General features: G+C 45.6%; 1 protein-coding gene across 1 annotated transcript in view; it reads left to right on the plus strand.

Moving 5' to 3' along the window:
* ctnna2 (catenin (cadherin-associated protein), alpha 2) overlaps nt 1–25,000 on the plus strand; it is a 422,651-nt gene that overhangs the window by 130,856 nt on the left and 266,795 nt on the right. Inside the window, exon 7 of the mRNA XM_076293983.1 lies at nt 6,965–7,168. Within this exon, the coding sequence (XP_076150098.1) occupies nt 6,965–7,168 (204 nt within the window). The remainder of the gene's footprint in view (nt 1–6,964; nt 7,169–25,000) is intronic.

Consider the following 25,000-nt stretch of genomic DNA (forward strand, 5'->3'; position numbering starts at 1 on the left):
TGGCGATCGCGTAAACAGACCAGACCCTGTTTCTTTGTTTACTTTATAAGACCACTGTGGTCCTAGCTAATCATGTCAGACTCAACAGTCTGATTAGGGTCCATAGCAGTGCTGGCCTAGCCTTTGGGTCAATGGGCATCACACATGATAACACTCATGCCCTGGCCATTTGCTCCTACATAAGGCAGACACCCCGGGAGTGGGGTGGGCCTGGGCGTGGTGGTGGTTAGGAGGCGCATGAGACGTTTCCCTCTGATCCTGAGTGGGCAAGGCCCATGGGGACTCGTCTGCGTCTTTCTCTGGAGACATGAGGCTAACTGAGGCTAACTAACCCAAGAGAATCACCCTCAACACACACACACACACACACACACACACACACACACACACACACACACACACACACACACACACACACACACACACACACACACACACTGTGAGCTGTGGGATTGTGTGATGACTCACTGAATGACATGGCTTGACCCTTGCTGTGTCGACCTCCTGTCTGAGACTCTCCCCGCATCCTTCTATCCATCCTCCAGCCTCTAGCGATGTTCTCCATTACCCTCATCATGGGCCCAGCCCAGCACATCTCCTGCACAGAGACAGAGACAGCTACCACTGCAGATGGGGGTGTGGAGATGGCCAGGTTATCCACCACTGACAGGATAGGACATTCATCCCCACCACCACCTCCACCACCACCACCACCACCACCACCAGCACCACCTCCTCCCTTCCGTAAATAAGAAAGCTGTAGTAAAAACACTTCTCTTTTCCCTCCTGTGAGGTCAGCAACCTCTCTGTTGCTCCGTCACTCTGCCGTTCCTCTCTTTCTCCTTTTCTGTCTTCTTTCTATACCTACCCATCAATACAGATGTGCTCTCATGAAACATGCATGAGGACTCAGGAGCCACTTATGTGGAGTTACAGGTAGAAAGGCCTGTTTCGGTCACTTTGTATTCACTGCATGTTGGCTGTTATGTTGAGCAGCACAGAGATGACTTTTCGGAGATGCTCTCCATGACGTGTTTACGGCTCAGGGGTTAGATTGAATGTCAGTGACTGTGGTATTTCAGGCACTTAGAAGAAGCCTGTTGGACTTGAAATGGACCTGAATATCACTTCATGAATATCACTTCAGGAATATCACTTAAGGGATATCACTTCATGACAGATTTTCAACAAGCATGGCAGCACAACATTGGACACAGCACAGTACACACACACTGTACAGGAAACGGTCCAAATAAAACAGCATAATGCTTCAATATGTCTTCATGTCTGTAAATATATATTATTTTACAGTAGAAATGTAGGCATGGACATTCTGGTCTGGCTCACAATCAAGGTGGAGGCAGGGTGTGATGTATCAGGACATGATGTCGCTGGGGCTCAAGCTGGCTGCTTGATGCTGCTGCAGGACCCGAGACTCAGGGCATTACAGGGCATTACAGGAAGTCATGAGAGACTCAGGGCATTACAGGAAGTCATGAGAGACTCAGGGCATTACAGGAAGTCATGAGAGATGCACACTTCCTGGAGGTCCCCTGCAGGGCGGCACTGAGGCCAGGGGTTCGGTGCAGAGTGCAGGGAGCTCATACACAGAAAAAACACGTAGGTGTCCTTGTATCTGCGCTGTCGCTTTGGATGAAAAGCATCTGGAAAAAAAAGCCTCTGAACTCACCAGCCTCAGTGAGACGCAAGCCTTTCTCCTACCCCCCCCCCCCCCTGTTGCCTACCTCTCTGCCCCTTGGCAGTCCCCGTATTGTCACTCTGCCACACAGAATAACAATGGGGACCCTTTGCCCCGTGGACACATCATCCAGGGTACGTGCGTAAACGATCAGAGGCGTTTCCACGGCAAATATCTCGGGGGTATTATGCCGTTCCAAAGCTCCCACCCCCACACGCTCTTTTAAATCAAGGTGTCCTTGCCTCAGCGAGCCGCTTTAAAATAGCCAAATACTGTTATTTCTGATTGAAAGATAACAACTCTAATAGGGACGGGGCGGTATAAATCTCTCACACTGTCTCATTTCACCCCCCTCCCCTCCCCCTCTCTAAATATAATAGTGGAGACTGATAAGAGGCTGGCTGAGTAATGCTACAGTTTTTGCTCTGGCAGGAATGAAGAGAGTCCCATTTCCTGATAAATCAGGTTATCTGCGGCCAAAACAGCTTTATATACTGTCAGCCCAGAAAACTAGTAATCTTCCCACCAACCCTTATCTTGAGCACGTAAGAAAAGAAGTAAACCACAACAAGAGTAAAAAAAAAGTAAAAAGACGGCGCTCTGTGGAAAGGCTGCGATTGCCCGCTCGTGGTGTCTGGCGATGTCGGCAGAAGCGCAGTGAAGCAACGTTTTGAGTGGAAGAGTCGCTTCAGTGAAAGTTAGTAGAATTAAGAGAAGGTTTATATTTGTTGACTTTGTGTGTTGTATGTGCAAGCGTGATTTGCCAGTGCCATTGCCTGGTGTGTTGTTGTGTGGGTGCTGGAAAAGATGTGAGGTTTATGGGTGAGTCAGCACAGGCCTTGTGTAATAGGTGGCAATTAATCACAGGGGAAGAGGACAGAGTGTGAGCGAAGGAGAGAAAACAGAAATAAAAACGACAAATGCCACGAATAGAAAGAAGGGAAAAAAACTGAAAAAAATAAATAAGGGGACTAGATGCCAAGGATCTGACTGGAGGCAGAGGCAAGGCTGCAGGGTTGGCTGAATAGACCAGTATTTCTCCTGCTCTCTCTTTCTCTCTGTGTCTTTGTGTTGACAGTGCTATATCTGCAGCCTGGCGGAGTGCGTGCGTGTATGTGTGTGTGTGTGTGTGTGTGTGTGTGTGTGTGTGTGTGTGTGTGTGTGTGTGTGTGTGTGTTGTGGTCTGGGAATAGAGTAGATGTGTGGAGTGCAGGTGCTCTTTAACCTGCCCACAGGTGAAGTGTGTGTGATGTGAGGCAGTGTGGCCCAGAGCGAGGGCGGCTCTCTGCTGCATGTGAATGTCAGAGACAGTTAGGGCAACACTCTTTCACTCTTTCATTCTCTCTCTCTCTCTCTCTCTTATATCTCCATGTTCCTGCTCTCCTCATCCCTGTGGGGAAGGTGAGAATATGCAGTGTAAGCCTTTTGAGTTAGTGTTGCCCCCTCTCACTTTATCACCCCCCCCACCCTCTCTCTCTCGCTCTCTCTCTCTCGCTCTGTCACCTCCTCTCTTCCCCCCTGCCTGTGCGCTGACATATAAACTCACTGGACTTGGCACTGCTGTGCCGCTGCTCACCTGTTGTGTGTGGACAGGGCCCGCACCCCCTGTCCGTATGTAGGCCGTCAGGCTGTGGAGAGCCGCTGCTGGGACTGGACCCTCTGGTTTTAGACGGCCATTAATAATGGCACAGACAGACGTGCGGAGGCCTCAGCCGCCTCCCAGACTCCCCGTGCCCTCCCCCACATCCCCAGCAGTCTCTGCCTCCTTCTCCTCTTCATCTGTCTTTTTACTCTTTCACTCACTTTTTATTCTCTCTCTCTCTCTCTCTCTCTCTCTCTCTCCTCGCTGCCCCAACCCTTTCTCTTTCATTTCCAAGTTTCCCTGCAATTTCTTTCCTTTTTATTTCATTTTCTTTTTTCTTCCCTTTTCTCCTCCCTCGCTCCTCTCTGTGCCACCTTCCACATGTTTTTCTGGCATCCCAGAGCCCCTTGATCCCTCAGATTCTTTTTTCCCCTCCTTTTGAAGTAGGTTAACCTTAATGCGACTCCTCTCTCTATCTCTCCCTCTCTCTCCTTCTCTCCCTCTCTCCTTCTCTCCCGCTCTACCTCTCTTTCCCTCTTTCCTCTCACCAGCCAGAGTCGCATTATGGATTGTCTGACAAACAGCCTGCCTCTATGTTTCAGTGTGAGGTGGCAGTGTTCCGGTAGGTTCTGTGGTTACACTCCAAAAAAGAAGCCTTTCCTGGGGACCGCTAGGCATGCTATGATGCCTTTTCAGCAGGGCTCAGTATAAAGGAACTGCAGTCAAGAGCCTTCTCGCTGGCACAGAGGCTGGATCTGTGAAACTGTTTTGGCTCTGCTTTTGTTTTGGATGTGCTTTTTGCGTTACCTGCATAACTCTACTCTTAACTGCAAACAGTATAATAAGGCAGGGCGGTACGTAGAATGGCAAATTGAAATTGAAAGGCAGCACTGTAAGCAGTAGTGATTGCCGCGGCAGCCTAAACAAACGATTTATAATGGAGACAATGCAGCGATAATGGCAATCTTATAGGTCCCTGAGTTGCTGAGGCAGTGCCATTTCCCTTCAAGTATTAGGGCTGTTTCCTCCCACTACATTAAGGCCAAACAAATTGGGTTTTTAAGAATAAAGCGCTTGTGGAACATGACGGGATAGCGGGACCACATCTAAACGGTGGGCCTGGATGTGAATACACATGCCACTCTGTGCACCAGGATGCAGAGGAGTGCAAATTGTAAACATCTGGCAGGTTCAGGCGTGTCAGAACTTTATGGGACAGTAAGATGCATTAGACTTAACGTAATCTGACTCCGTAATTAGTAAATAACCTACAATATCACTACAGTTTATAAAACAAATATTAAACGCAAGGGCATGGCACACAAGGAACAGTTTTATAATGCAATAAACGGTAGCTTAAATTTTACAGATGTCAAGTAAACACAAAACCAAACCTGGGATGAATGAGTGAGAGAAAAGGGGAAGGGAAGACAAAGAGTGAAAGAGTAGAATTGAGCAGAGCAGAGAAGAGAAGCCAAGCTCCCGAGCACTCTCAGGTGTTTGGTTTTATACTCAAACTCATTCCTATGCATTTGCCAGTGACAAATCCCTGTGAGCCCCCAAGATAGCACTACACCCTCATTAATCAAGGCCCAGCAGAGATCACATTGGACTAGTTGGGCTATAAAGTATAAAACATATTTCAGATTGTAATGAAACCATGACCAGACTGCTGCCCATATAACAAGGATCAATTAGAGACCAAACATGAATATTTTACATTAATACACAGTGAAATTACACAAAGTAAAAAAAAACAAAAAAACACTCATCTTGAGTCTCTCTGACCCTGGTGAAGGGCTGGGTCAAATGATCAAAGGACACAGGAGATGCAATTAGCAGCATTGTGATCAGGCCTTGGGTGCCTGATATAATCAGTCCATAGATACATCAGTTCAAGTTGGAAAGCTGTGGTGTGACTTGCCTTTTTGACCAGATAGGCAAATAATGGAATTGTCCATTTAGCTGGATGCAATCATTCTCAGAGTGGATTTTGCCTTACAAAATGAACTCGGGGCCGCGGCTGCATTATCAGGCTCAAAGTGGCAGGTTTCCTGCCTAGCGCTGAGCGAGTGGAGGGGGCTGATTTATGTATCCCACGCAGCTGTCACATCATGACGTGACCTGCTATTTCCCTGATTCACCTCTTGTATGGAGGGATGGCAGGAAAGGTGAAGCTTATTGCGTTTGGTTGGTCGCAACGGAAAGAGCTCATCAGAGTGAGCAATGGAAGCTGCAGACAGCCTTTAAGGAGAAAGATAAAGAATTAAGGAGAAAGGTTATCTCCAAGAAGCAGTTTGTGAAAATATCTCATCTCCCCCTCCCCCTCATCCCTCTCTCCCTCTCTCCATCTCTCTCTCCATCTCTTTCTTGCTCAGCCTGTCTATCAGTAGTGGACACTGACAGGACTTTAAGAGTGTCGTGTCGATCTACGTTTAAGCCACATGATTTTGTTATTTGTAGTCTCTCATGTCCTGCAATGTAGGGTCCAATGAAATAGCTTCCCAGTGTACTGAGCTGCACAGAGAAGGTATGCTGCTAATGTGATCACTTTTCCAATAAACCATGCCTATTCCAGCATGTCTCTGCTTCTTAAAACTGCACAGTACAAACTGCTGCAAATGGGATATTCAAATCGTACAGCCGTAAAACATAATATCTCCACCATCAATATGGTAATTTCTTTTTCCCTTCTCCTCGCTGCAGCCGCTGATAGTAAAAACCTCGATTTGTGGCAACTTAAACAATAAAATGGGAGTGCTGGTATTCTGCATTCTGTGCTTAAAAGCCTCATAAACCCAGAGGATTCTGGAGTCAGCCTCCCAGAGCTAACCTTGAAGGTCACCTTTCTGCCAGGCTCTGGCTACAGATCGACCCGAGCCTTCTGCTGCCCCCGCTCTTGCCAAATGTGTGTGTGTGTTTGTGTGTGATTGGGTGGGAGTGGGGGGATTTTTGTGCACCCCAACATTTGTTCGTCAGGGTCTAGTGAGCCATTCTCACATGCTCTTCCTCCTGTCCCTCCTCCTCTCTCTTCTCCGGGCTCTTGCTAGTGCTAAGCCCCATGTCTGCTTGATATGCTCTTCACCTAGGCACCTGTCATGATTAGCATGTCGAAGGCGTTAGCCGTCATGTAGTATTCCCATTATCATTCAGAAGCTGTCGCACTGCTTTGTAATACTAATTCGGCCTGATACTCAGTGTTAACGGTATCACATCATCTACATAAGCCACGCTGTTACAGTTGCATCAAAGTCTTTTGCGTGACTTTAATGATGTAAGCTACTTAAGAAGCGAGGCAAGACATGGTGTCGCATGATTGTGGAGTGGAGTGAAGATGTCTTTGAAACTTGTGATGTTATTGCTGATACTGCAACATAATCCATACTATTATTGCTATTATTTTGGATTAGGATTAGGCAAATGTATAAATGCCATACTTAACACCTATCATTAGAAACTATACCCAGCTGAGAACTCCAGTATTTGCGCCTACTGTACTTAGGGGCTCTGGTTGTTATTGTTTAGGAGTTTGTAGGTTCACTGGCAATGACAGACATGTGTTTATTGAAGCTAAAAATATCTATTGCAATGTATGCTTCCTCTGTCTTGCATAGCAGTTGACTTTGACATGTTCCCAATAAATAAGCCGATTGCCTCTGTGTGTCTCCTTCTCTCTGCCTCAGAATAAGATCATCCTGGACCCGCTGACGTTCAGCGAGGCTCGCTTCCGTCCCTCGCTGGAGGAGCGTCTGGAGAGCATCATCAGTGGCGCCGCCCTCATGGCTGACTCGTCCTGCACGCGTGATGACCGCCGCGAGCGCATCGTGGCCGAGTGCAACGCCGTGCGCCAGGCTCTGCAAGACCTGCTGAGCGAGTACATGAACAATGTGAGTCTGCTTTTTCAATGTGTTGCTGCAAGAAACACACACACACACACACACACACACACGCACACACACACACACTCACAGGTGCATTTACTCAAATACATACACACACAAATACACACACATACACACACCAGGTGCACACAGGTGCAAATACACACACACACCGGTGCATTTACTGAAATACATGCACATACAAATACACACACACACACACACACACACACACACGCGCACACACACACACACACACACACACACACACACACACACATACACACACACACACACAGACACACACACACACCGGTGCATTTACTCAAATACATGCACATACACACACACACACACACACACACACACACACACACACACACACACACATACATACATACACACACACACACACAGACACACACACACAGACACACACACACACTGATAAAGACACAGCTATTCTGTCATATGCATTTAGTAGACCATGCAATCGGAGCCGGGGATTTAAGATACCTGGATACTGGAGGTTCTACTGAGGCCCATGTCCTGCTTTTCTGACCATTCTCCTGAGGTCTTTAAGGTCCATTTACCAGTAGGTGTGTTGCCTTTTATGTGGGGAATAACCCCCTGGTTGATGTAGTGAGATGGAGATGCCCAAGTGAAGCCATGTGCAGCCGGCGGGGAAGCAGAGTGGGTGGAAGGAAATAAGGAGAGAGAGAATGAGAGAGGAAGGGAGGGAGAGAGGGAGGGAGCTGCCTGTCTGATGTTTATGAGTTGAAGCCGCTCATATGATGGCTGTCCTCCCCTGCATATGGGAGAGAGCATAATAGGCATGAGGATGGAGACATAAATATGTCACACGGGTGACTTGTGAAGATCACACAATTACTCACTCCTCTGTCTCAGCCTGTGCCATTCTATCCGTGTATCTATTTCTGTGTGCGTTGCGTGTCCGTAAGTGAGGAGGAATGCAAGGTCCACATCTGGAGCCCCTCTGGCACTATACACAGCTTTACGTCAATTAGTGAAGCAAACCATTATATAAGTCCTGCACACTGCTGAACGTGAGATGCTTCGTCTTGAGATACTTTCCAAATGTCAGAGAAGATTCATTTGCATTTTCTATTCTGACATTTTCTACACTGAGTTCATAATCTGTTTATTCAATCCTTCAGATTGAATCTGTGCCTTTTTAACGATCGCTTCAGAAACGTCCTTTCTATGACCTCTAACGTAAACGTAATGTAAGCCACAGATGCAAACCACAGTGATGTAAAATGGTGTCCCTCCTTCACATACGATCCCACTGCGTCAGTTTAAGCCTGGTGTAGAGTGGCGGCACACTTGGCTCATTAGCAGTGCAGATTCTGATAAAGCTTCAGCTAACAATCCACAGGACGGGGACAGTTAGCTCCAGTGCACTGGCAGTGCGGCATGGAGAGAGGCTGCCAGCGCGCGCGCTCCTCAGTGAGCTCCTCTGTGTCCAAGCCACCCGTACATCAGTCAGAGCACTGATGCCTCCAGAGCAATTGGCAGTGTGTCTGTGAGCTGTTATCCAATGAGGCACCCTGAGGCATGCAGTGTGGCATGCACACACACACACACATACAGAGAGAGAGATCCATACACACACACACACACACACACACACACATACACACACACACATTCACAGAGAGAGACCCATGCACAAACACACACACACACACACACACACACACACACACACACACACAGTGTTCGAATTATACCGTGAGCTTCGTGGGGTACAGCTATTTCGATTGGTGACGTCACTCTCCATTTTACATAGGCTTACACACATGATTTCACACTTGTGGTTCACAGTCAATTTTCCTTCGAAATATACCGGTAGGTCATATGACCGTGGCTGGCTGGCCGACAAATTAAAAGAAACGAATCATACTAGCAAGCACAATATACCTTACACGTTATGGGAATGGTTGAATTTGGGTAAACACTGTTTCAAGGTGCGCCCCGTGCATAAAATTGCGCGCCACAGTCAAAAAATAGTGCAATGCACACATGGAAATGCATACAGACCAATAGCATGGGAAATGGCAAACATACAACTTAAGTTTAAGACCCAGAGTTGTTTACAGATGGGCCACAGAAAGTCTCTCTTGCACAAAATGATAAATCGCCTCATTAAACCTCTCCCGTGTCAGTATATCTATGGAACTCCTCCTATGGCGTGTGATTGTAGGCCTGATTTTTAAGCTAAGCAGCAGCGATGGTCGTGGCCGCTGAGTGGAAGGGAGACCTACGGTTAAACCATAGGGATCTTGCTACTCAATGTTTTTCTAAGGTTGGCTATCACTATGTTACAAAGGCAGTGAAATATTAGACAAATGTATGGACAGTTGGCCACCGCTTGTTGACCCATTCGTATATCAGGCTTTTGCAGCCTATACTGTGCATTTGTTTTAATTTGTCAGTATTATATCATAGCAAAGGACACAGTCTGAACGTACCAGAGAAATGGTACAGCCCAATGGGGGTGAGGGTTGGAAAATCGTATTTCATTAGATTATATCCTGAATTGTTGGTATGTGATGGCAATGCTGCATTTAATTTCATGCAATATTGGATAACATTACATTTTATTAAAATTTTTCAGTACCCCCCAAACTATTATTTTTATCCCTTTTGGGAGGGTCCAAGTCTCATCTAGGAGGGTCGGTCCCCCCCAATACCCCCCGCAATTTGAACCATGCACACACACACACACACACACACACACACACACACACACACACACACACACACACACACACACACACACACAGAGACCCATTAACACACACACTCTCTCTCTCACCCTCTCTCTCTCTATCTCTTTCTCTCTCTCTCTCGGAGGGCCCTGTTTTTGGAATGCCTCATAGTCGTTTGAGAATGAAAGGATGGCACTTTACCCAAACACTGCTTCATAAGACTGAACTAATCAGGTCATAAATGTATTTATAGCACTGGTGTTCAAACTATTTATGATCCTATATGGCATCTGACATGATGGATGGAATGACAACTTAATAACATGTGATGTGAAATAAAGCTTGCATTTAAAATGTCATGGTGGTTACCGATGATGGCATGACATAAGTCAAATCAGCAAATAGAGCTTGTCATGATGTGTCAGTATATCGGTGTTACATCGGTGTATGCATGTTTTATGAAGCAGGGCTAAAGTAAAGTGTCACTGAATAAAGATGTGACATACTGTCTCTCATGAATACACAGGGATCACACACACACACACATACACACACACACACACACACACACACACACACACACACACACACACACACACACACACACACACACACCAGAATGTTGTGGATGTGCTAGAAGTGTCAAACAAAGACTTCTGAAGCGTTCTGATGGCTGTCAGAGATAGCATCACGCTGCCAACACACATGTTTACCTGGTCTGTTTGGCCTGTCAGGTGCCCCCCGAGAGGAGCGTTTATGGAAGGATTCTGCCCATTTCACTTGGTGCTTGCTCCAGTCTAAGAATAGGCAAATTTTTTTTAAGCACAGATCACAAGTCCTGCCCATCATGACTCATGACGTATGCAAGGATTTTCAGAAAGCCTTTTCAGTGGGTGTGTGTGTTTGTGTGTGTGTGCGTGTGTGCCAGGGTAAGTCTGCTGTCTCTCAGATAGTGCTGTGGTGTCAGCAGAGTGTCAGACACTTGGAGGAGTGGAGCTCAGGCATTGAGCATGTAAGTGTGTGTGTGTGTGTGTGTGTGTGTGTGTGTGTGTGTGTGTGTGTGTGTGTGTCTGTGTGTGTGGACGAGTGGGTCTCAGTATTAAGCATACGTAATCCACTGGCTTTGCCCTAAGTGTGGGAGGACAATGTGCATGCTGCCACAGCATCAGGGTCTTGACCAATCTGGTCAAAAAAGTGGAACCAGAGCCCTGTTAGTCTATGGCAAGTCCTCCCGTCATTATGCCAATCCTCAATCAATCTGTGTGTGTGTGTGTGTGTGTGTGTGTGTGTGTGTGTGTGTGTGTGTGTGTGTTTGTTTGCTGGCGACCCCAACAACTGTCCTGGTGTGGCATCACCAGAAGATAACTACACATGCTGGTATAACAAGCTTCTTCAAATATCGAGGCAGAGGATGTGCTTATTGCATGTCCTAAACGGCTCCTTTTGTGTGGATGTATGCAAGTGTATTTGTAATCATGTTTGATGCTGGTCTGTGGGCATAAGCCTGTGTGGTTTGGCTGTTGCTCAATTCTGATTTGGCCTGTAACTAGGTGAGCTTCACTCTAGGAGATCCAGGAGAGGAGAGCATGGCCTGGGAGAGTTCTCTGGGATAAGGGCTTTCTGTGGGGGTGAGGGAGAGAGAGAGAGAGAGAGAGAGAGAGAGAGAGAGAGAGCGAGAGAGAGAGAAGAGCATCTGATCTTCCACAATCACACAGACTGTTTAAAGAACCATTATTATCTTTGATTTATTCAATTTTTAACTTCCCTCGTCTCGTCTCTGACTAGCATGTGTTTTCCCTCCCTCTCTCTATCATATTCACATTCAAATTCTAAATGCTTTATTGGCATGACAAGGTTACTCAGATTACTCAAAGCTTTACTCATATTGCCAAAGTTATTTCCAGTATACAGTAAATCTGGACATGCACATATACACATCAGTGCAAAGAATGGAAGAATGAAATAAATAAATTAAGTAAAATAAAATGCAGTATATGGTATATTTGTGTATTTGTGTGTGTGTGTGTGTGTGTGTGTGTGTGTGTCTGTGTGTGTGTGTGCCCTGTCTCATTCTCCTAATAGTATCTTTAATTTTGATACATCATTAATTGATTAAAATTAGGGATTTTTGAATTGAATTTGTTGAAGAAAAGGGTTCTTGTGTGATTGAAGGATGTATGTACATTGTTGGAGAAAATGCCATGATATTGTACAGCCTGTATTCGGTTAGAGTCAGTCTCTGTTTTCTATCTCTGACAGTAGAAAGTTATTCTGCTAATTCATATTCTCGGTTTAGGGCCAGAAAACATTATAATCTACTTTGATATTTAGTTTCTTCTTCCCAATGTTCCAAATAGGCTTCTCTACATTGCTTCATAATTTGGTTTACTTGAGTTCATACATTTCTCACACTCTTTTGGAAAACAATTAACACAGATGTCATTCAAAGACTCTCAGCTTCCCTGTGCTAAACAAAAGGGAGACATCTATTTACTGGTGGTACTGTAGATATTCCTTGCATAAGTCTGAATCTCTGATACACCTTTCTGAATCTCCTTTGCACAATTCTTCAATCAACAATCATTCATTATACATAAGAGATACCATGTCTGTTCTATGTTGTTATTTGCAATTATGGATCTAAGACACATTTAGAAAAAGTGCTGTATTACCTATTTGGTGAAGAAAACAGTATAAAAACTGTTTACTGTAGGTTTGTTTCAATAAAAAAAACAAGTTGTAGTTCAATGAAATTTGTCATGTCTAGGTGCTTACTATAGGTCTGATGTAGGTCTGATGTGTCAATGACAGTAACATCTTGGGAGGAATGAATACAATTATTTTTTATTCAGTATATTTTGTCTTTTCACAGTTTTTCTGATACCAGAAAGAAATGGCACATACAGCAAAAATTAAGACTTAAACTCTTTTTTAGAACTATGTTTTGCATTTTGTTGTCCAGTGTGTAATGATTGATTGAAATCACACAGTGATTTGACTACATGCAAAATTTGCTTTTGCTGCATGTTTTAAATGTTTTGAGAGAGTAAGTGTCTTTTGCAAGCAAAATGTGTCATTTTGGCCAGAGTGCTTGTTTAGACCTGCGTGTTAATTGTTTTGAAAACATGGTGTCAGATTTGACACAAGCATTAAAGCGATCAAGGCAAACACTAAGGGCTGTATATTGTGTCACCAGCGCATGGCGTAAAGTTCGTTATTCACCGGCGCGAAGTTGAATTCGTTATTTTGCACCTTTATTTTTTAAGCATTGCGCCCAGGGGTGTGGCAATTAACAACGTAGGGAGGGACCTGGCGCATTGTCTAAAAATCGCTATCATACACCACCTAAACCTGGTCAGAAGTCAATGGCGAGTTGTTCATATGCTATTTTAAGAGCGCATGTCAACAGTCATATTGGCAGGTGCACGCACCATCCTTCTATCATTCATGAACGCACACCAGTGCACCTCCATGCAAAGCATTACAAATTGCACGATTACAATGGTAAACATAATTAGAATAAAGCTATTACGAAATACTGTTCATCTCATGATGAGTAGTTATTCACCATCATTTGCAAATTGGTAATGACGGTTAAATGTGATTAGGGGAGAGGCGAGAGACACGTATGGAGCACAGCTGAAGACGCACTGTCACGAGATATAAGCAACTCCTCTGCAGGATAAATATTGTTTTATTCAGTCATTTGAGCAACATTAGGGTAAGTGTTGCTTTTTCCAGCCTATGTTTTCGATTGTCAGTCAATAGTGAAAGTAACTGCATATAACTGTCTTGTCGTTGACTGACTCCTTGGTGAAGTTAGTTTCACTTTGCCAATGAGTTCAAATAATAGACGAGTGCAAATGCGTGAAGGATATGCTAGGTTTTAGTAAAGCATGGTTTAAGAATGACTATTCCATACGGTCTCACAAGCAGCCTCCTTCAAATGCGCCGTTGAATGCCAAAATACCGATGCATTTATTTGACATATCGCGCGTTGCGCCGTTAAAGGGAATGACAGATGTCATTCTCATTGGTTTAAAATGATGTTACGCCCCAAACACACCCATATGACTGATTAAAAGACCTAGGAACACCTTGTTACTCCATGCGCTCCACTTTTGATAACGAAACCCCTCCCAATGAACTGGACATCCTACTAAATTTGAATAGACTTTTGACGAGTGACGATGCACTTTAGAATGTCATGATAGGGCCCTAAATGATTAGTGGGCATCTCCTCTACATGAATTTGTTGCCGTTTTTCTCTGTACTGTACATGTAAAATGTATCTGCAGAATTCTGCATGTAGGGATTCTATTGTGTGTTTGTCCCAATGAGTATAGCTATGATGACTATATCTCTCTATCTCTCTCTCTCTCTCCCCACCACCTCAGAGAAAACTGACTGTGCAGAGATATTTTCAGCTGCTTCATTAGCTTCTGAAGTTGTGGTTTGGGAGCTACAGCTGGGAGCCTAAAAGGTGCCCCTGGTCATGGTGATGGGAGGAAAAACACACACACACACAAGGAAGACAAGAGTCTTTTGAGGCTTCAGAGAGCGCTAAAAGAACTAGCGTAAATCTCATTACAATGTCATAGGAAACAAATGGCTCTGACCCCAATTCCTCTGCTTCCTTGAAAATTTGCCAGATACATTTAAATAGCCTGGCACATTTTGGGTGTCTTTGCTGCAGTTACGGAGGATTTAAGCCTCTTTTATGAAGGGCCCTGCTGCAGTAGGAGTAAGTGGTTTTAAATATGCATTTGTGCATTTTTGTGTGTATTTGTACAGTTGTAGTATGTGATAAGCTTGATTCTCTATGTGAATGAGTGTGTGTGTGCATGCATTTGTGTATGTGTCTCTACAGTATGTGTGTGGGAGAGAGAGAGAGCGAGAGAGAGAGAGAGAGAGAGAGAGAGAGAGAGAGAGAGAGAGAGAGAGAGAGAGAGAGAGAGAGAGAGAGAGAGAGAGAGAGGAAGGGAGAGAGAAGGAGTCAGAAAGAGCTAAAACTAAATATTTTATGTTCACACTCATTTCTCAAAAAAACCCACAAAGCAACCCACACACCACCTGTTGAGGGCCCAAGCAATTCACAGAGTTTATGCAAAAAAGCTTTCAGACAGCGAGCCAGTTGACATTTATTGTAGTGAGGCGTTTCAGCCAGCTTGAGAGCCATGCCCAGAGAGCTGCCGCTGGGGCCCCTCCCCACCCTCTGCTGCTGCTGCCACGGCCTCATCCCTTCTCTCTGGAGAGTCCAAATTGCACTTGATGTCAGCACCAGAAACACCTCTGTTACCCCCCTCCCCCTCTCACACAAACACACACACACACACACACACACACACACACACACACACACACACACACACACACACACACCACCACCACCACCACACTATGGGTCCCATCTAATCGTTTAGCTGGCCCCTTCCCGAAACATTCAGTGGCACGGCACAAGGTTAATCAATGTGCCAACAGACCATAAATTAGGCCGAAGTGACAGGCGAATGTCCATACCTGTCCGGGCCGCTGGTGATCGGTGATTGGTGACAGCGGCCGGGCTCCCGCTTGGCTGCTGAATCATCAGCGCTCCTTGATTTAGCTACGGCAGCCGCGACAGGCTGATCTATCAATTGATCGGCGGGGGTAATGCATTGCTGGCATCTGGTCAAGGGAGTCTGGGGTCGGGCGGGCAGGAGGACCGGGCACTGGGAGGGTTATTGCACCCAACCCCCCCCCGGCGCTCCGCTCCCCTCCCTATGCAAGCAGTAAACAGGATTTAGGGAGTTGGTTAGCAGAGCTTAATCTTGCAGTTAGAGGGACGTGGCACCCCTGCGGCTGCTGGCCGTTTAAAGAAGACGGATGCCCCGGCGCTGGGCAGAGCTAGGCTGACCCTGGGGAGTGACACAGAGGGCTTAATCAACAGCCTCTACTGCCCTGCAGCCTCTACTGCTGCTGCTGCTGCTGCTGCTGCTGATGGAGGCCAACCACTGCAAACCTTTTGAGAGAGAGAGAGAGAGAGAGAGAGAGAGAGAGAGAGAGAGAGAGAGAGAGAGAGAGAGAGAGAGAGAGAGAGAGAAAGAAAGAGAGAGAGAGAGAGAGATGCATTTTGGATGCAAGACTCATCACCCCTCTCGAGCGCCCCTGATTGCAGAGGAAGTGTTGTGCTGCCAATCAGTTATTGGTTCTGGAGAAGAGAGGATAAGGAGCCCCAGCAGCACAGGAGACAGAGAGAGAAGAGAGGATAAGGAGCCCCAGCAGCACAGGAGACAGAGAGAGAGGCATCGTGACTGGGCTCGGCATGGACCCCTTGTCCCCCCTCTCCAAATGCTCCAAGCCCCCCATTTACAAATCACAGATGCCACTGTGTCTGCTGCACGCTGTCATCTCAGGAGATAATAGCGGGTCTTTATTGGGCGACCGTGCTGGCTGAATCGATGACTCTGTGTTTACTTCTAGGTGTCATTCAAGGTTTTATGAAGGACACGGATGAACAAGGAGAGCTAAATTAAACATGAATGACTGGGCTCAGCAGTAATTACCATCCATGTCACACTGCATTAGAATGGAGCTCAACTGAGAGTGCATTGATGTACTGTATGGCCGTCTGGTCCACACTCTCCTCCTACTCACTGGCGGGCTGAGACATTCACCTATTTGTGTTTTGGCTCAAGTCATTTTGCTCAAGTCTCAATCCTCCAAGGTGTGTGTAAGGTGTGTGTGTGTGTGTGTGTGTGTGTGTGTGTGTGTGTGTGTGTGTGTGTGTGTGTGTGTGTGTGTGTGTGTGTGTGGCACTAAGTACAGTCCCCATGGACAATACTGTGTAAACTCTACTGAAATTGCAGACTGAGTGACTTTACTGATCTAGGGGTGAAAGGCCTATATATGCCTATATCATGTATTCCTAGGTTGAGTAAGTAAGAACATGTCTTCAATTGTAAGAACATGTCTTCAGTTATGGACAGAGTTGTAGTGGTTAAATAAGAGGTGGGTAAACTATGAATTCTGTGATCACGGTAAGGTGGACTGGTATTGGATTTTTTTTAAAAAAGCCATTCAAAACTTGTTTGATGATGGTGGAGGTTATTGTCCAATGTTTATAACAATACCAGTGGTATTAAATGGTTCCTAAAGTGTTGATAAGTGTACATATTGTGAATGTGGATAATACAGTGTGATTTTTGAATGTTAAAAGTTGCAATTGGTGAACAAACTCTTTTGAGAGGTGAATAAACTCTAATAAGAGGTGGATAAACTGTGTTTACTTGTGTTAAGCCTCCACTACATCCCTGCTTACGGGGATGTCAATCTTAGTTATGCAGCTAAATTTGAAATCAATAGATAATATCCATAACAACAATTGACATGAAGCTAAAAAAAAAACTGAAGTTTAGCAAGAAACTGAAGTTTAGCTCTAAATGCACATTTTTAAAAAAAACTGCAGAAGCTAACTTTTCATTGTTGTATGCTTAGTGTTATTTCATGAATAACCTGTTTTGTGCTGCACATGAGTGAGATACATCATATTAATTGTTTTTTTTTGTCAACATTTTTGTCACAAAACCTAGTTAGAGCGGACACGTTTTACTGGATACTGGACATTTATACTGTTTATTATTAGTAGTAGTAGTATTATTAATATTGTTTATGTTTTCAATGTATTTTTTTTTTTAAATTCTAATTTACTAAGGCAAACAAGATAGGGCCCATCAGTTAGTTTGAGGTTCAGGCTAACTGAAGCCCTGCAGCTGGCACAGGATCCTCCACCCACTCTACTAACAACACCCTAAGGGCTTTTTCACATGTGGTTAGTTCCAGGCAATCAGGTTCATCTCAGACACACACACACACACACACACACACACACACACACACACATACACACACACACACACACACACACACACACACACACACACACACACACACACACACACACACACTTGAAATGTTTCTGTGTAAACAATTTGATTGATCTAAATGGCTAATGTCTCCAGGGAGCTGCTGACCACTAAGATGCAGCAGTACATGTGATGCCCCCCCCCCCCCTTTCCTCCCCCATCTCTCGTTTTCTTTGTCTGCCCCCTTTCTTTCCATTTGAGAGCTGAAAGGGGTTCCATAAACAGTGCTAGCTTTGCCTTGTAGATTGTTTAGAGACATGCTCAGCACATTGAGGCTGTGTTACAGTCATGTGGGAAATGCAGACATTGTGTGGCAGTAAGCAGACAGTCTGCCGAGAGTCCCACTGCTTTTTGTTCTGCCGCTGATAATGCATATAGATGTCAAGTTTCAATTACCCCAGTGCATCTCTCTCTCTTTCTCTCTCTCTATGTTCCTTTCTTTCTCTCTCTCCGTCCACCTCTCACTCTGCCTCATCAGGGGCTGCCTCCTCCTCCTCGTTTTATATCCTCCTCCTCTCTTTCCCTTTGGCACCTTTCTCTCTGACTGTTTTCACACGTTGAGATCTCATTTAACAAATGTACTTACACACACACGCGCGCGCACGCACGCACGCACGCACGCACGCACGCACATAGACACACACACACACACACATTATGCTGTGTTGCTCCATCTCCTGCTGCCCACTATTAGAATGTGGTGCATGTGGGCTGTGGGATCTTGCATTATGTTGCAGTAAGGAGTAGGTCATTAATATTACACAATCAGACAGCATGGGGACGTGTGCACATACACACACACCCACCCACATACACACATCCACTCTCTCACACACACACACACACACACACACACACACACACACACACACACACACACACACACACACACACACACACAATACTGGGGTAACCCATTGTATTGCAGTGGCATGGTAGTCTGCTTAGGAAGAGGTATTCGCTGGAATAGCCTAATGTGCTATGATACCACAGTGCTCAAAAAGCTTGTGCATTGATGCCCCTTGTGTGTGTGTGTGTGTGCTCTTTTCAGCAGTGCCAAAGTGTTTGTTTGTTTGGCAATGCCCTAATGTTTGTTTGTTTGTTTCTGTGTTTGTGTGTTTGTTTATCTCATGTGCATTTGTATCACAATCCCCACAGGGATGTTTATTTAGCGATGCCCTGATGCATGCTTGCCTAGCGATGCCCCTGGCGGGCCGTTTGTTTAGCAGTGCCCTTTTTTACTCAGTGGCTTTGACTGGGAGTGCTTTGGAGTGCCCGACTCTGTACATTTGCAGTGTCAGGGCTCAGTGTCTTGTGTACTCATACACTGGGACATTGCGGGGTGGTGCAGTGGTGCTGGGGAGTGGTTGGGAGCGACCGTGTCGTCCATGTCAAACAGCCTGATGGATTTCATTTGAAGTGTGCACATGTTTGGGTAAAACACTTCAACCAGGGAATGACACATCTTCTTTTTTCTTACCTTTAGAGGACTAGGTGTCCCAGAATGAACCACCTCCTACACACACACACACACACACACACACACACACACACACACACACACACACACACACGCACACACACACACACGCGCACACACACACGCACACACACACACACACACACTGTACTGCCTTCGCCTGTCTAACAGCAGGGGAGGTCGGGGGCCATAATGCTCCCTCTGCCCACTTAATGCCAGCATATGATGGCAGCCCCTGGGGCTCAGGTCGGCCTGCCCGCGGTAATGTCACCACCCAGCGGGGGTCCCGTTCTCCGTAATGCCAGTGCGCTCACCAGGCCAGGCAGGGGCAGGCAGGGGCACTCCGGGGGGTCTCGCTCTCTTCCTCTGCCCCTGGCGTGCCGGCTGGGCATGTGGGCGGTCGGCCAGTCGGCCGGTCGGCGTGTGCCTTTGTGACGCCCGCGCGGGTTTTGTTTGAGGAGCCTGGAGGTCGTCCAGCCTGCTGGGCGTCCAGAGATCCCATTAATCCACTGCCGCCACAGCGCCGACCACCGTGTCAGACAGCAGCTTAACAAGCAGGCTGCCGGCTAATCACCAGCCGTGCCTGACAGGTATGGCACTGAGACTGGGACTCACACACATAAACTCACTCTCTCTCTTTCTCTCTCTCCCTTTCTCTCTCTCTCACCCACACACACACACACAATCTCTCTCTCTCTCTCTCACACACACACACACACACAGACACACACACACACACACACACACACACACGCATACACGCACACACACACACACACACACACACACACACACACACACACACACACACTCATGCACACACACACACACACACACACACACACACACACACTCATGCACACACACATCCCTTCCTTGTCTTCCTTTTTATCCTTTGCCATTTTGCTCATCTTTTACACCCCCCCCTCCATCTCCCATCTCTTTCTCTCGTTTTTCTCTCTTGATCTTCTTCAGATTGGGAGGAAGGGTGTTGTCATGATTGTGCTTGCACTGCTTCTCGGAGGCACTCGACCATAAAAAAGGCCTTGTCTGGCTGGATGGCAGAATAGACGTGGGAGGGAGGGACTGCGTGTGAGCGATGCGATCTGCTTGCCATTATTCCCCGTTACGGCTATGGCGTTTTAGCAGCTCCGTGTGACATAACACTCTTCACGGTATTTGGAGCGTGATTTCCATGTGTGCTAGCTGCAAGCGTCTTGTTGCAGAGGCATGATTCAGTGATGTGCACAGCCAAGTCTAGAAATGAAAACACACTACAGTATTTCTCAGTTTTTCATCCCTCTTTCCTTCCCTCTCCCTCCTCATGCACTCATGCGTACATGTGATACTGTATGTGTTAGTGTGTTGTGTATGGAGCCTAGAAAGCTTTCTGTGGTTATCAATACATAAAAGATTGCTGAGGTTCCTTTAGATCTTCTCCTCATCCTCTCGCATCATCTTTCCCCCACCCGACCCCTCCCATCAGTGATTACAGACTCAGCACTTCTGAGGCCTTAAGTGCCCCCACGCCTGCCCATAAATCATATGCCCCCCCACCACACATACACACACACACACACACACACAAACACACACACAGACAAGCACACAGACAAAAACACACACACAGACGCTCTCCCATCTGTCAACACATGCCACCGCCTCCATGCACCACGCTCTGCCCGGCTGAATGTGTCTCCGTAACCAGAGTGAGGGCACCTCCAGCACACCATATCCCACACCAGGGTGCAGGAAACAACGGCCCTCGTCCCCCTGCTCCAGCACACCATATCCCACACCAGGGTGCAGGAAACAACGGCCCTCTGCCCCCTGCTCCTGTATTAAACCGCTAAAGGCTAAAGGCTAACCTCTCTCTCAGGCTCAGCAGTGGATAAATCAATGCTAGGCCGGGACCATTTTCCTATGAGCCGTGTAATGCATACACATTTTGTCCCCATGCTTGACTCAGCTGGTAGGGGATATCTGACCTCCCAGAGGGCCTTCTCGGATGCTGATCAGTGTGCACTACCGCGGTGACCCACGGGGCCCAGAGCTAGCGTGCTGGGAGAAAGTTTAGGTGTGAAAAATGTGAGTTTTGCTGTTGATTGGAACTTACTTCCCAAGGCTGCTCTCAACCTCACCGCTGGTGGCCTTGTGGACAGGATGGATGGGAGCGGAATAGTGCTTTGTGCCCAGAGGCTTTGTTTGATTTTTGTGGGGAGGGTGCATTTATTTTTGTTCTCCTGCGCTATTCGCTTTTTTGGATCCGCTATTATTCAGCCCCACTTGTTGTTAATAATCCACTGGCTCGCCAGAGGGGGCTGGTTCTGAGGTTTTGTCTGACAATTTCTTTTTTTTTTTTTCTGTGGGTGGCAGAGACCCTCAGCTCTGCGTCTCCTTCTTGTAGATCCTCTCCCAACTCCCTCGTCCTCCTCCAAAATGTGTTATACTGACAGAAGCTCTGCCAAGGAAAATGAACAAAGAGAACAAATTAAGAAAGAAGGAAGGAAGGAAGAAGGAAAGAAAGAAAGGAAGGAAGGAAGAAAGAAAGAAAGAAAGAAAGAAAGAAAGAAACAAGAAAGGAAGATAAAAAACCCTTCTCAAAGGTTATCAACTCCTTTAATCCAGTGGTCCTGACAGATCATTTAAGCCGAGTGCAAGCAAAGAGTTTATTATTCTGCCGACGTTTTCATTAGTTTGCTCTTCATGTTAGCCAGCTGTAGTAATGAGCTAAATAAAAACGTCCCTGAAATGATAATAAATCACTCTGCGGCTTTGTTGTCTGCCGCGTGGCTTTATTGCTGCCGACTGATGTGAAAACAAATGAGATTTCACATTTCTTTAGGGGATCACATTGCAAGGCTTCCGTTCCTCTGTCGGTGAATGACAACATGATGGTATGATATTTTTTTGCTGGCTCATAGTTCATAGTGCTTAAAAGTCCTGAGCCTTCCCTGCATGGTGTATGGTATATTTATATATGGTGTCTGTGTTTTTGTGTGCGTGTGTGTGCGTGCGTGCACTTGTATCTACGTATATGTATGTGTGTATTCTTGTATGTGTGTGAGAGTGAGTGAATATGCGGGTCAGTCGCTGAGTCACTGAACACACTATGTTCCGATCCATAGTTCATCTCCATAGTTGTTTCATATGACATCTATGTCAGTACCCCATGATAAATAGCTAATCATTGCCACATTGCTGAGGTTTGGATGAGATGTGGCGCTGGCATTGGCTTTCTAGTTTGTGTCCATTTTGCTGGGAAGGTTGAGAAGCCATATGCTATTTAGGATATTTGGGATTGTGCTCCCCTGTTTTTGAGGGGAGTACAAATCGGAGTACAAAAAGGAATTATCAATTTTAGTAGAGGTGAAGTAGTCACCCATTTTGGGCAATGTTGTCCCAATATCCAGGCACTCAAAATCCATTGCTGTCGTAAATGCTGATTTAAGGTTCATTTATGTCCACTGAGTGCTACCGCGGGCCAGGACCGGCGTTTCCTCCAGCACAAATGGAGAGCCGAGGCCTCAGAGACCCTCTGTGCGTGGCTGATTTATGGTGACCGTGCTCTCAGCTTGTATGCGTCCCACAGCGCTGCGGGGGGGGGGGGGGTGTCTGAGAATTAGAAAGTTCTAGAAACACCCTGCCGCAGAAAGCGAACGTTGTGTGGCCAGCAGTGTTGGTCAAGTTACTTGGAAAAAGTAATTAGATACTGATTACTGATTACTTATCCAAGAAAGTAATCTAGTTACTTTACTGATTACTTATTTTCAAAAGTAATTAGTTACTTTACTATTTACTTTACTTAGTTACTTTACAAAAACACACTAGCTATACACAACCTGAATACGCTTTTTTAAAACTTGGTTTTATTAGTTTCAATCTTAAGTTTTTGGTGTGTATACTCCTTCATTCGAATAGATGTAAATAAATGGTGATGGTGCCCAAAGCAGAACTGTTAGTTTAAAATATTTCTTAAGAAATACTACTAATTTGATGCAGTTTAACTAATTTATAAATGGTGCGCTGTCACTTTAAGAGCATCTATACAACTCTCATAATGATCAGCTCCATTCAAATATAAGCCTATGGCTAGTCCACAAACTCCACATTTGGCACTATATTAGCAATAGTCATGATATTAAGTTGGTATAAACAGCTAGCTAGACATTTTCTGTTTGCAATTAAAAGTGATAGCCTATATGAGCCTGGTAGCACCTATCTGAGTGGAATGTGTTTCAATCGGCATAGGCTACTATGCTTCATGTAAATGCTTAGTTTAAGGCAGTGGTTCTCAAACGTTTTCTTTCATTCCCTACTTTGATCAGGGGGGCCTTTTCGAGCCCCACCTGTCCTTCATTGCTCTAAGAAAGTGGTAGGTCAAGCTTAAAATTGTCAAATGTATTGAAATAATGACAAGTTCTAAATATATCCTCTTCAGCAGAGTTAAAATCAGCTGGTGCTGCAGATATAATAATAAATAAATACATAATGTGCCATTGTAAATTAAACACACACATTTCTGTTTTCCAGCAACATATTAGGAAGCATAAGCCAATATTTTACAGCATTGTACAATATATTCAATGAAATACCAACATGCTGCATTAAATGGATCCATAATCCAGTCATACTGAGCACTGCTGGTTGGGAAATATTTTTGAAATAAACTTTGCAGGGATGTGATGTAGGCCTACTGTTTAATGCATGGGATCACAAAAGTGGCTCCCGAAGCAGACGTTTCAGCGATTTCACTCAGATTCTCAAAGGCATACTGTTGCGATCGAGGCGCCTGTCCCATACCTTAAGTTTTTTGGTGAATGCAGTAATCTTATCTGCTAGGTGAGGTAGGTGCTTGTCTTTGCCTTGTAACTGGATATTTAACTCATTGAGCTTTCCAAATATATCGCAAAGATAGGCCAGCTTTAAGAAATGTTCATTAGTGAACGTGCTTGCAGATTCAAACATGCGCTCACGCTGCCTTGACACGAGCGCTTCCCTATGAATAACACAGTGCGTCCATTGCGCATCGGGTGCTACCTGGGCCTAGGCTACAGATAAAAAAATAAATAAATAAAAACTACTGTTTTTCGCGCCCCACCTGGCATGTCTCCGCGAACCAGTAGAGAAACGCTGGTTTAAGGGAAACGAATTATTGAAGACTTCAACACTCACCAGCCCCATTAAGGCAAAGACCACATTATATTTTTGCCCATTTTCCAAATCACAGTGAATGCAGCCAGAATATTATAATGCCCTGGCTTCTGTTATAACGGGCCAGTAGGCTACAGGGAACCCGCAACGTCCTCTATTTTCACCTGTTGCTGCAGCCGTCATGTCGGGATCTGGGGGTGTCTCAATGAGTTTCACATTTCTGTGCGGGCTTGCTAGGTGCTTGCTCAGATTTGAGGTGGAATTTTTCGCTGTAGACAACATGTTTCTTCCCATGAAGAGTGTACAGCGTTAATGTTTTTTTCGTAATGTCTGAACTGCAATGAATTAAATGCTCCATGTTCGCGCTCTCTCCCGCACTCCATGTCTTGCACACGTGTGTTTGTTTACATCTATATCACGCAGCTATAGCCTACATCATTGTCACGAGTTAGTCTCACAAAATCCATATGGCAAAATCCCAAATTCTTTTACTGCCTATGACAAAATCACGGTTTAGTAACGCAGTAACGCAGGCTGCTTGCAGGAAAGTAAAGTAATCTAATTG

Source organism: Alosa pseudoharengus, unplaced genomic scaffold (genome assembly GCF_046254945.1).
Source record: "Alosa pseudoharengus isolate Yale_2024_CS ecotype anadromous, Long Island Sound unplaced genomic scaffold, YU_APseudo_1.1 YU_APseudo_1.1_scf_2, whole genome shotgun sequence".
Lineage (NCBI taxonomy): Eukaryota > Metazoa > Chordata > Actinopteri > Clupeiformes > Clupeidae > Alosa > Alosa pseudoharengus.